Source organism: Hemiscyllium ocellatum, chromosome 9 (genome assembly GCF_020745735.1).
Source record: "Hemiscyllium ocellatum isolate sHemOce1 chromosome 9, sHemOce1.pat.X.cur, whole genome shotgun sequence".
Classification (NCBI taxonomy): Eukaryota; Metazoa; Chordata; class Chondrichthyes; order Orectolobiformes; family Hemiscylliidae; genus Hemiscyllium; species Hemiscyllium ocellatum.
The window spans coordinates 54,492,168-54,505,088 of NC_083409.1; the positions used below are offsets into that span (position 1 = coordinate 54,492,168).

At 39.7% G+C, this 12,921-nt stretch overlaps 1 protein-coding gene across 2 annotated transcripts in view; it reads right to left on the reverse strand.

Annotated features, from left to right (window-relative positions):
• kifap3a (kinesin-associated protein 3a) overlaps positions 1 to 12,921 on the reverse strand; it is a 224,797-nt gene that overhangs the window by 190,320 nt on the left and 21,556 nt on the right. For both annotated transcript variants that reach the window (XM_060829756.1, XM_060829757.1), the window contains exon 2: positions 4,139 to 4,270. In XM_060829756.1, coding sequence (XP_060685739.1) covers positions 4,139 to 4,270 — 132 coding nt within the window. The remainder of the gene's footprint in view (positions 1 to 4,138; positions 4,271 to 12,921) is intronic.

Genomic DNA, 12,921 nt, shown 5'->3' on the forward strand with positions numbered 1-12,921 from the left:
CAGGAAAAAAGCCTATTACTAATGGCACGTATGGAAAGCAATTTCAGGGCTTGAATCCAGCTCTCCAGGCTCAGAGGTAGGGACTTTTCCACTGCGTCACAACAACCCAAATTCCCCAGGACAGTGTCCAAAGCCCAGACATCTTCAGCTGCTTCATTAATTATCTTCTCTCGAACATAAGACAGAACCAGGAGTCCCCATTCATGACGAATCAGATGCTGATGCAATCAATGTCCAAATGCAGCAACATCTGGACAACATTCAGGCTTGGCAAGTAATATTCATAGCACACAAGTGCCAGGCAATGACCATCTCCAACAGGATGGAATCTAACCATCACCCAATGATATTCAATGGCATCTAAATCCTGTATAAACAGCATCCTGATAGTTCGTGGCCAGAAACTGAACTGGAGCAGCCGTATAAATACTGCGGCTACAAGAGCAGATCAGTGGCCAGGAATTCTTCAGCAAATAACGCACCTATCCCTCCAGAAACTGTCCATCATCAACAGGCACAAGTCAAACGTGTGATGAAACAGTTTCCAATTACTTGGATAGGTGCATCTCTAATAATATTCAAGCAATATGCTGACCAGAACAAAACAGCGTGTTTGACTGGCATCTCATCCATCACCTTCGACCATCAATGCTCAGTTCATGCAGTGCATACCAGCTTCTGCAAACCAAACATCATCCTGATATGGAACAATATCCTTCAATGCTGTTGGGCCAAAATCCTGGAACTCACTTCATAACATCCCTGTGATAGCCATACAGCTCTAGGACTGTTGTGATTTAAAAAGGCAGCTCACTGCCACATTCTCCAGGGTAATCAGGGATCGACAATAAATAACAGACTGATTAACGACCCCCATTTTCCACAAACCAATTTTAAAAGTTGTTAAAATGCACTGTACATGCATTATATTACAGTGGCAATTCTTACTGAAAAAATTGCTGTCAGAAATTGATTCTGAGGACAAGCAGCCTGTTTAGTACAGCAACATTTTAAAATGAGCCTGCCTGTTAAAACTGTATAAATGAGCCTCTTTTACAAACAGTAAAATATTTGTATTCCTAAGCAGCAGCAGACACTTAAAAAAGAGACTCAGAATCACCAAAATGAAATTTACCATTATGTTCAAAATTAACTTGGGTAATAAGAGATGCACTGTTAAAATTAAAATACTATTTCTCCCTGGTCAACAATCTCTCCCGAACTTAGGAAATCCTTCATCATTCAAATCTAATAAATTTGATGGTTAGGTAAGACAGTTACCTCTTTGTCAGACCATATCCACTTAATTAGCACTAATAAAGAAATTACTGTACACTCTACTTATTGGCCCAGAGGCGTATTCTCTATTATAATATTAATGAACTAGCCAACTTCCTTCACTGTTTCTACTTAATAAAGGTTGAACAAAAACTGATGTGAACAACTACCAATGTCAGCATAAAGAAATCAGACAAGAAAAATGAAAACTTGTCTTCCAAGATCAAAAGTAAATATCTTCTAAATATACATGAAAACAATTTTTTTTACATCAATGAGGGCACAATATTTTCCTTGATTGTTTTTGGCCAGAAGGTGTATGGGAAACACATCATTTTCATAAAAGTAAAACAAATTGACATCTGGTACAAGAGAAAATAGCATACATATTGACTAGAAATTACATCTTCTATTTTGAATTCAAACAACAACAGAAACAAAAATATTTTATATCAGTCATACATATGCTCCACTCAGGACATGAAAAAATACTGACAAAACAATATCAAATCTGATACAATTAAGTCATGATCAAATCTATATTGTTATGTATATGTAATTTAATGACGCTCTTGTTTTAAGAGGTGTATTTTGCCTTTTGTTTTGAAGAGCAGATTTAAGACAGAGTTATCAAGTTACATACTGAAAGCCCATCAAGCTTGGAGATTTTCTTTTAAAAGTTGGAATAATAGCAGCAGCCTGAACAGGTGGGGCAAGCTCCAACAGAACCAGGATTTATAGTTTTAGTTTTCAGTCGAGTTATTGCTGGGGTCTTGAAACTGGATTTGGAAGCTACAGTACACCTCTCCCGGCTGGTGTCTCTCAATTTTCTTAATGTTTTTCTTCTCGGCTATTGTTAAAAACTGGGCATTCTCTTTCTGCTGCTAGAATTGCACATGAGACAATCTATTTTACTGAATTTGCCTTTACCAAGGGTGTACTTATGGGATATCATTACATTGGAACAGTTACTGTTTAGTAGTGAAATAATTATTCTGTTAAGTTTTCCAATTTCATCTTTCTTTGGTTATACTTAAACTATTGTGTATGAATAGAGTGTGTTTTGCTTCACAACTGGTAGTCTGACCAATCCAATTGCATCTGGAACACAATGCCTGGTACTTGCCTTTAAAATAAGAAAAAACTAGGTCTAGGCCATCTTAATATATTGGGGAGATTAAATGGTCCATTACAATAATAACAGTATATTTCAGGAGTATAAAAGTTTGAGGATTTAGTTTTTTATAAAATAAATGAAAACACCCATTTTGAGAAGCAAGTGATAAGCAACCTAAAGTAATTGCAAATAAAAGATGACCTAATTTTATGTTCTAAGCTCACAGCAGGAAGTATTGGAAACAAAACAAAGAGTACTTCTGAGCTCCTGGGTGGAGACACGATGTCTAAAATTCTCTGATTTGGAGTTTAAATTATTCATATGGCATCCCAGAACAAAGAGAAGGTTTGGGAATTATAAATAATTGATGTAAATCTCTACCATCAAAGTAGATGGGGAAATGGATTGGAGTAACATATTTCTTTAGTTGTGTGTTTTATCGGTCTGACGCCACTCAGAAACAGGCATTGAAGTCAGGAGCAGTTTGCAGAAGACACAATGTGCATCACTATGAATCAGTGGCAGAGGTCTGTCAGGAACCAGAATGTTTGTGATTTGGAGTTACACAGCAAATGTGTAATGGAGCCCATGAAGTCTGTAACCGTGAAGTGCAGAGAGTATGTTGGAGGATTTCATTTGGCTGAAGCTTAGAGAAGAACCCTAAGAAATCTCATACCTTAAAGAATATCAGGACCAGTGCAGAGAACCATGGTGAATTGCTGAGAGCTGTGATCTATCCTGCTTTGCTCACAGGAGAAATGAAAGAATCCTCAAGATCCTGTGTACTGGGTGACTCAACTAGAGCAGGGGTCATTCCGTTGAGATTTTCAGGTTCAAAATGTAATCGGCAATAAAATACACTATTAGGTTTGCAACTTTGTTCAACTAGTGTACAGTTAAAGTTTTTGTTAAATCATGATGTAACGTTCAACAACTTTTGTCCCAATTTTCAAAGGTAATGATGCAAAACTGTTCATCTCCTCTTCCACCCTGAGACTAAATCTTTTTTCTACATTACATCAATAAGTGCACTTAAAAAGTGCATCATTGCTCTGGGATGTTCTGAAATTATGAAAAGCACTAGATAAAGACATGTCTTTCTTTAAACTTTACTAACTACTTTCTATAAATTAGATTTCCAGTGTAGGAACCCTGGTTGCCTAACTATTTCTGCACCTTTCATTCCTGCAATAAATTCTGCCATACCAAAGTATTATCATATACTTACTGGTAAGATGAAAGATAATTGAAAAATATGAAATTTGCACAGAAAACAGACAGTGTGAAACATAAGAATGGATGTCTAGCCAAGAAGTGTACATAGGGAGATTCAGCGAATGGTGTGGAAGAGATCATTTACATTCAGTCTCTCCTTTCAAGAAAGAAAACAGCCAACGTCTAGAACAATTAACCTCCTTTGTAAAGTTCAGAGGTCTCCTGAAGATTGTAGACTTATTGCATTATGTATTTATGCAACATATTTTCCATGAGGGAGCTCTTCAAGTGTTTCTTCTTTTGGACAGCTTTCTCTTTATTGTAATTGCACTCCATTGCATGCTTGACATTTTGCATTCAGTCATTCCTTCATTAAGGATACCGTGTAAATCCAAGTTACGACAACTGTATAACTGTTACAATTTTTAAAAATTAATCGAAGCTTAATATGTGGATTTTTTTTAAAATTTAGTTATTTTTAGGAAGGTACATTGCGACAAGCAGAATAACTTGTTGGATGTTACTCACATTTTCTGACACTCCTTACGTTCTCCCAGCATGGTATCACCCATCTCACCCAAAATTGTGGCTTCAACTTCATAATGAACAACCAAAGCCTTCTCCGTTGGGTGGACATCTATGTTCCCCCCTTTGACTTTTCTGAAGAGAAACAAATAGCTGTTTAGATTTGGGGAAAAAAAAACATACAAATTGATTTTGTATGAAAAAAATACAAACAATTACACAAGATTAAAATGTACTTATGTAACAATCCATTGCAATGATTTTAAACCAAAATATTTCTCATCAGTTATAATGAATCTCATGGTCATACACTAAGTCAGTAAAATTAATGCAGTTTTTAAAAATTTCCAAGATTATTTAATTGATCATTCTTGGACAAAACAGCTAACTCATTGTTCTACAGCTTCTCAAAATCACAGAATGATCTTACGGAATATTCTACTGCTACAGCATTCCTGTTAAATATGTCAGTCCTCAATCTCAGAACAAATCTCTGAACCTCATGAATAAGGCATACTTCGATAATTCGAGGCCACATCTTGTGTGGCTGACTTACTTGTATCCCAAAATATAGAAATTAAATATAAAATAATATCTCAAAGTGATTAATTGGCACTAAACAAAGCAATGGGTTGATGAAAGTCAGCCAAAGGCAAAATAGCAACTGGTGTAAATCCAGACATGAGATCCCAGGCTTGAAAACTGGCTTCATTCCATACTGACCATGCATTATGTGATGTAAGGTACATGATTTATATTCTTTGCTGTACTTTCAATAGTGTTTGGATTTTTGAACTAGTGGTGTTTGGGTCTGTGTATATGAGGATTTAAAGATTAGTTTGTGATATTTCTGCAGCCATGATTAATTTTTAAACCAATATGAGAATGTGTCCCTGGGATGGTAATTGGAATTTATTTGCATTGGGAGTGTTTTACAAATAGATAGAATAAATAATGAAGAGCTTGTTTTCTGTTTAGAAGATTGCTTGGGGAATTGAAATTTTTTTATTATTAGATTCCTTACAGTGTGGAAACAGGCCCTTCGGCCCAACCAGTCCACACCGACCCTCCGAAGAGTAACCCACCCAGACCCAGTTCCTTCTGACTAATTAACCAATGTGCCAAAGATAATCTCAAGTTTGTGAATCAGACATTTGCACATTTAGAGAACGTACTCTCATGCATGCTGTTTTGCTCCAGATTGGGAGGCAATTTTAAGTCAGAAAATAAATACAGTCGCAGCAGTATCTTCCAAATGCTTAAATAGGCAATATATATATGAGCTGTACATGTGAATACTAATACAGCTAGCTCATTGAACCATTAAGAACAATGCATTTGTTTAAATTAAGTGAAATTGAAGAATATATCATGGGATTCATTTAAAAAATTTCAAATTGGTTACATTTGTTTATTTTTCATTTTTCTTCTTGTCGTCAGTGTATTTTCAACACCAACATTCAATGCTTCGCATACTTCAATATATAAGGCTTTAAGTTAAAACAGGGTGCATGAAAGGAAGGATGTGTAGCACTCTTGGTCAAAGATAGTATCATTGCCCTTGAACAAGATACAGTTCCAGAATTAGATTCTATATGGCTGGAGGTGAGAAACAGGAGGAAAGCAGTAAACGTGTAGGATATTTACTGTCGACCTCCAAATAACAGGGAGGAAGCAGAAGTAGGCAGATTATGGAAGTCTGCAGAACAATTAGGGTTGTAATAGTCGGTGATTTCAATTACCCTAACGTAGACTGGGGACAATGTATTGTGTGTGGAACAAGAGAGAAGAACTCCCTGCAGTGTAGGAGAACTTTCTGGAACCAATCCTACTTGGGGGGGGGGGGGGGGGGGGGGGGGGGGGGGGGGGGTGAGGAGAGGAGAGACACTGTGCTGGATCTAGTTCGAGGAATTGAGGCAGGCCAAGTAGAGAGCATCAGAGGAGGGCAGCATTTGGGAAATAGTGATCATAAATAATAAGGTTCAATATTAAGTTGGAAAAGGATCTTTAAAAAGTCAATGATTAAGATTCCAGACTGGAAAAGGGCAGATTTTAGGGGTCTAAAAATTAAACTGAAGCACACTGACTGAAGATGTATTTTGATGGATAAAACAGTGGATGAAAAATGGGAGAGTTTCAAAAGATAAATTAATAGGGTGCAAGCTAGGTACATAGCTATGAGAAATAAATATGGAGTATCCAAAGCTAGAGTACCTTGGATGACTAAGAATATTGAAGAAAATAAGGAAGAAAAGAAAGCATACGATGCATACCAAAGTAATAATAGCAACAGAAATCAGCAAGAGTATCTTAAATGCAGGAAAGAGTGTAAAGTTAGAATAAGGATGGATCAGAGGAAGCATGAATAAAGGGTGGCAGATTAGACTAAAACAGAGTAAAATGTTCTTCAAGTATATAACTAATAAAAAAAATTATAAAGGATAGAGTGGGGTCCATAAGGGCTTTCCTATCCACCTTGATCCAGGATGTACCCACATACATACAGGTCACCATCATGCCCTCCAAATCCTCAATGACTTCCAGTTCCCCAGCCCCCAATGCCTCATCTTCACCATGGACATCCAGTCCCTGTACATGTCCATCCACCATGATGAAGGCCTCCAAGTTCGCCATTTCTTCCTTGCCCTCTGACCCAACCAGTATCCTTCCACTGACACACTCATTCGATTGGGTGAACTGGTCCTCATCCTCAACAATTTCTCCTTCGAATCCTCCCACCTCCTTCAGGCCAACAGGGTAGCCATGGGCACTCACATGGGTCCAGCTATGCCTGCCTCTTTGTCGGGTATGTGGAACAGTCTATCTTCTGCAGCTACACCAGCGCCATTCTCCATCTTTTCCTCCACTACATCGATGACTGTATTGGCTCCACCTCATGCTCCCACGAGGAAGTTGAACAGTTCAGCAACTTCATGAACACCTTCCATCCTGACCTCAAGTTCACCTGGATTATCTCAGGCACCTCCCTCCCCATCTTCATTTCTGGTGACCAACTAAACACTGACAATTACTTCAAACCCACCAACTTCCATAGATACCTGGACTACACCTCCTCTCACCCCCAACTCCTGTAAAAACTCTATCCCTTACTCCCAATTTCACCGCATCTGCTCCCAAGAGGAGCAACCCCACTCTAGAACATCCCAAATAACCTCCGATTTCAAGGACCGCAATTTCCCCTCCCATGTGGTCAACAATGCCCATCCACACATCTCCAAGTCCTGCATCGCCACCCTTGAACCCTACCCCTCCAATCGCAACAAGGACAGAATCCTGGATAACAGCAAATTACAGTGGATGCTGGAATCTGAAACCAAAAGAGAAAATGCTGGAAAATCTCAGCAGGTCTGGCAGCATCTGTAAGGAGAGAAAAGAGCTGACGTTTCGAGTCTAACTGACCTTTTGTCAAAGCAAGGACAGAATCCCCCTAGTCCTCACCTTCTACTCCACCAATCATAAGATGCAACACATCATCCTCTGCCATTTCCGCAAATTAGAGTCAGACCCCACCACCAGAGATACATTTCCCACTCCACCCCTTTTAGCATTCCTCAGACACCATTCCCTCCGTGATTCCCTCATTAGGTCCACACCCCCCACCAACCAACCCTTCACTCCTGGCACCTTCCCTTGCCACTATGAGAGATGTAAATCCTGTGCCCACACCTCCCTCCTCACCTCCATCCAAGGCCCCAAAGGATCCCTCCACATCCAAGAGATTTTCCTGCAACTCCAAACACCTCATCTATTGCATCCGTTGCTCTCGATGTGCTCTCCTCTACATTGGGGAGACAGAATGCCAACTTGCAGAACATTTCGAGTACAAACACACACAAACACCAATCACTCCCACCACCCTGTGGCTGGACACCAATTCCCTCTCCCACTCCGCCAAGGACAAGCAAATCCTGGGCCTCTGCCACTGCCAAATCCTAGCCACCGACAGAAGAACATCTCATTTATTGCCTTGGGACCCTTCAACGACATGGGATTAATGTCGATTTCACCAATTTCCTCATCTCCCTTCCCCCCCACCTTACCCCAGATCCAACCCTCCAACTTGGCACTGCCCTCTTGAACTGTCCTACTTGTCCATCTTCCTTCCCACCTGTTCTGCTCCACCCTCCACTCCAACCTATCACCATCACACCCCACCTTGACCTACCTATCGCATTCCCAGTTACCTTTCCCCCAGGCCCCACCTCCCATTTATTTCTCAGTCTCCTTGGTGGTAACCCCCCCACTCCCCACACAACACACATTCCTGATGAAGAGATTATGCTTGAAACATCAACTCTCCCACTTCTCCAATGCTGCCTGACTGACTGTGCTTTTCCAGCACCACATTTTTTGACTGATCTGCAGCATCGCAGTTCTCATTTTCTCCCATACAGAACAGGATTCCTGAAAAAGGGCTCATGCCCGAAACATCGATTCTCCTTCTCCTTGGATGCTGCCTGGCCTGCTGCGCTTTTCCAGCAACACATTTTCAGCTCCCATACAGAACAAGCAGGCTAAGCTGCTCACTGAAGCAAAGGATATTACAGAGATACTAAATGAATATTTTGTTTCTGCCTTGAACAAATTAGAAGATGGTGACAATGGCCTAATTGAAAATGTTAGTGCTGAGCACTGAACAGTAGGAAAACAAAAGTGCTGAGAAGGCTAGTAGCACTCCAAATACAGAAATCAGCACGTCCAGATGGAATACATCCTAGATTGCTGAGAGTTAAGGGAGCAAATTAGGGAGACATTAAGAGAAATTTTCCAGGCCTCGCTGAACACAAAATTAGTCCCAGGAGACTGGAGCATTGCAAATATGACTCTGTTATCTAAGAAAGGGACACAGGATAACCTGGGAAACTACAGATCTGTCAGCTTGACATCAATAGTGGGGAATACTGATGGAGGCCATAATATAGGATAAGGTAAATTCACATTTTCAGAAACATAAGATAATACTAGACAGTGAATGCGGCTTTGTCAAGGGCAGGTCATGTCTGACAAATTTAATGGAGTTTTTTGACAGGCAGTGGATGAGGGTAGTGCTGTGGATGTTGTATATTTGGACTTGCAAAAAGCATTTGATATGGTGCCATATGGCAGGCTGGTTAGCAAATTAGAAATCTTTAGGAATGATGGGTTCTTGGCAGCATGAATTAGAAGTTGACTAAAAGACAGGAAACAGTAGGTATAGATGGGCATTTCTCAGATTGGACAGGAGTTGAAAATGGTGTTCCCCAGGAATCACTGTTGGACCCATTACTTTTTCTGATTTATATTAACAATTTGGAAATGGGTGTTGAGGGCAACTTTTAAATTCCGAGTGAATAGAAGCCTAACCAACATATTGATATAAAATTCAAATATATTCTTCAACTGCATTTTTATAAAAACAGAAAAATTAAACAATTAACAACAGTTTAAATTATAATTTTCTTTAATAAAGTTTTAACTTGCATAATTCCACAGTGACCACAACAATAAGGATAATCAAAACAGATTTTATATAGCCACCTAACACATCTTAAGACATTTCTTAGACTGTCACTGGGGTTGTGCACTAGAAGTCAAGCCTGGAGTGTCACAAATGTGAAAAGATTTAAGCGAACTATTCAAAATTGCCAACTTACCTGACTGGTGAACACAGATTAAAAAACACTAATCAGATTTCTGTACCTAACAAGAAAACAGCTATTTATTGCAAACACATTGCCTTTAAACAGAAGGCAGAAAAGAAATGCACTTTGCTAACTTACAACTCAACTCTCGCCCTTTTTTAAAAATTCCCCCACACACAAAAATAGACACAGAGGCAAGAAAGAATACTAATATTACAGTTAGTAAAAGAACAAATCAGTGAAGCACACATCTGATTCCAGTCTAGATTACAGGCAATGAGATGTTTTCCTTTCATTCCCTTCTGACTCCTTTTGACACTGAGCAGAACACAAGGTTGTGGACACATCAATTTGTAACCTTTCATTCACCAACTGAGAATTTACACCCTTTAAATAAGGGAACTTTGCAGACAGAGAAAGTAGAATTCGGGGTTTGCTTTTTCTTCTTCACGCTCAGGTGGAAAACATGAGATGCATTCTCCTTCATGGGCTGGGCAATGCAACAGAACCATGCAAACCCAAAGCTGTAGCCGCTTGTACAGGAGCCTAGCATGAAATTGTTACAATTACGGAGTATTCCTGAACTCTCACGATTGATTAGTTTTTCAACCAGGATCAGAAGTTTGTCACTGGACAAAACTGCGCCTGGAAACAGAAGCGAGGTCTGTATCATCCTTCCCCACTTATTTAATCAGAGAAACAGAGATATAACACAATGAACCCCAATAACTCTTTTATATTGCCGCATCATTTTCACAGTCCCTTGGTTTAAGGTAGCACTGTAAAGACAAAATTCATTTTCTTCTTTTTAAGACTACGGTATGTGGAAGGAGTTGCTGCACTTTTCAAAAGAATTTACGATAACTCGATTGTGAACCGAGGTTTGTGTGCAGCATAAGATTCATTCAGCAACAGATCACTGTCTGGTTAGTACAAATTCATACAATCCCTACAGTGTGGAAACAGGCTACTCAGCCTAAGTCCACATTGACTCTCTGAAAAGCATCCCACCCAGACTCACCCCCTGCCAAAAAAGCCCTGCACCTCTCATGGCTAACCTATCCAACCTATACATCACTGGACATTCAGCATGGCCAACCCACCTAACCTGCATATCTTTAGACTGTGGGAGAAAATTGGGAGCACCCAGTGAAACTCACGTAGACATGGGGAGACGGTCTTGTGTGGAATCTGCACATTCGCCGGAGACTAGAATTGAATCGTGAGCCATCACGCTGCCCCAGAATGCAAACAGTTGTAGATCATCCACCTAATGGCAACTCTTTAATTGATACCTGAGTAGGTGAAGAGTCTCTGGACAGCTTAAGAATTAGGTGGAGTGCCTCTATCCCTTCAGCTCATTGCATCTGTGGTCAAAAACAAGCATATTACAATTCTAATCCCATTTTTTAGCAGTTGGCGCACTATCATTTTTGCCTTGGCATCACAAGTACATATCGAAATATTATTTAAATGTTAGGACGCTTCTGCTACTACCAGCCTTACAAACACTAAGTTTCAGGTTTCACTGCCCTCTGGGTGAAAACAATTTTTCCTCACATCCTATCTTAAACATCCAGACTCTTACCTTCAATCTGTGCCCCTTGGTCAGTGATCCCTCCTCTGAGGTGAACAGTTCCTTCCTGACTACCCAATGTCAGCTCATAATTTATATAATTTCAATTATGGCCCATCTCAATCTCTTCTGCTCCAAGAAAAACAATTCCAATCTATCCAATCTCCCTTCACAACTAAAACTCTCCCAAAAGATAACACCCTGGTACCTTCTCCAAAGCAATCACATTCCTCTATTGTGGATTCCAAAACTGTAAATAACACTCTAGCTGTGACCGAACCAATGTTTTATTCAGTTCCAACATAACCTCCCTGCTCTTAAAATCAATACCTCTGCTAAATTAAGGCAAAATCCCAAATGGCTTCTTAACCACATTACCCACCTGTCCCACTAGCTTAAGGGCCTGGTGGACATGCACATCAAGGCCCCTCCGATCCTCAGTACTTCCCAGGGTCCTACCATTTGTTATGTATTCCTTGCCTTGTTTGTGCTGTCTATGTACATCACCTCACACTGATCCAGACTAAATTTCATTTGCAACTGATCAGCCCATCTGTATCCTCCTGTAATCCAAGGCCATCCTTCTCACCAAGTTATCAACCCACCAATTTTTGGATCATCTGCAAGCTTACTGACCAACCCTTATACATTCAAGTCAACTATTTACAAATATCACAAATAGCAAGACCCCTATACTGCTCCCTCAGGAATCCCACTGATTACAAGTTTCCAGTCACAGCCCTCGACGATCACCTTCCAATTACCCACATTTCCTTGGATCCCATGGGCACAACCTTTACTAATAAACTGTCATGCAGGACTTTATGAATAGCCTCGCTAAAGTCCAGGCAGACCACGTCGAAAGCATTTCCCCCATCTCAACACCTCTTCAAAAAAAATTCAATCAAATTGGTCAGACATGACCTATTCTTAAAACACCTTTTTTTTTCAACTCTTCTTGATTAATCCCCATCTTGCTAAATGCAGATTAATTCTGTCCTTCAGAAGTGCTCAAGAAACTTAATTCTGACAACATCATGACTGACAAACTTCTGGAATTTTTTTTGAAGACGTAAAAAATAAGCTTGCTGAGAGCACTGCTGCTTTAGTGGTGTACACACATTTCCAAAAGACATTCAAATGTAGTACCGCACTACAAACTTATGAGAAAATTTATACTCATGGAATAAATGGGACAGTAACAACATGGATACAAATCAACTAGGGATCAGGAACAAAAAGTAATATCTCATGGATTTGCTTTGGGCTGGAGGAAGATTTCTCACACAGTTACCCTGTGGTCAATTCTGGCACATTTGTTTTTCCGTATATTTACTAATACTGCAGATTCTGGCATAGAGGGACAATTTCTAAGTTTGTGGATGTTTCAAAACTAGGAAGCATTGTAAACTTTGAGGAAGACAGTGGCAAACTACAAAAGAACATTGACAAGTTGGAGTGAACTGATTGGTGGCGGATGAAATTCTTTACAGAGAAGTGTGAGATGCTAAGTTTTGGTAGAACATAAGGACACCGCATAAAATAAAGAGAGTTACTATTAAAGATGT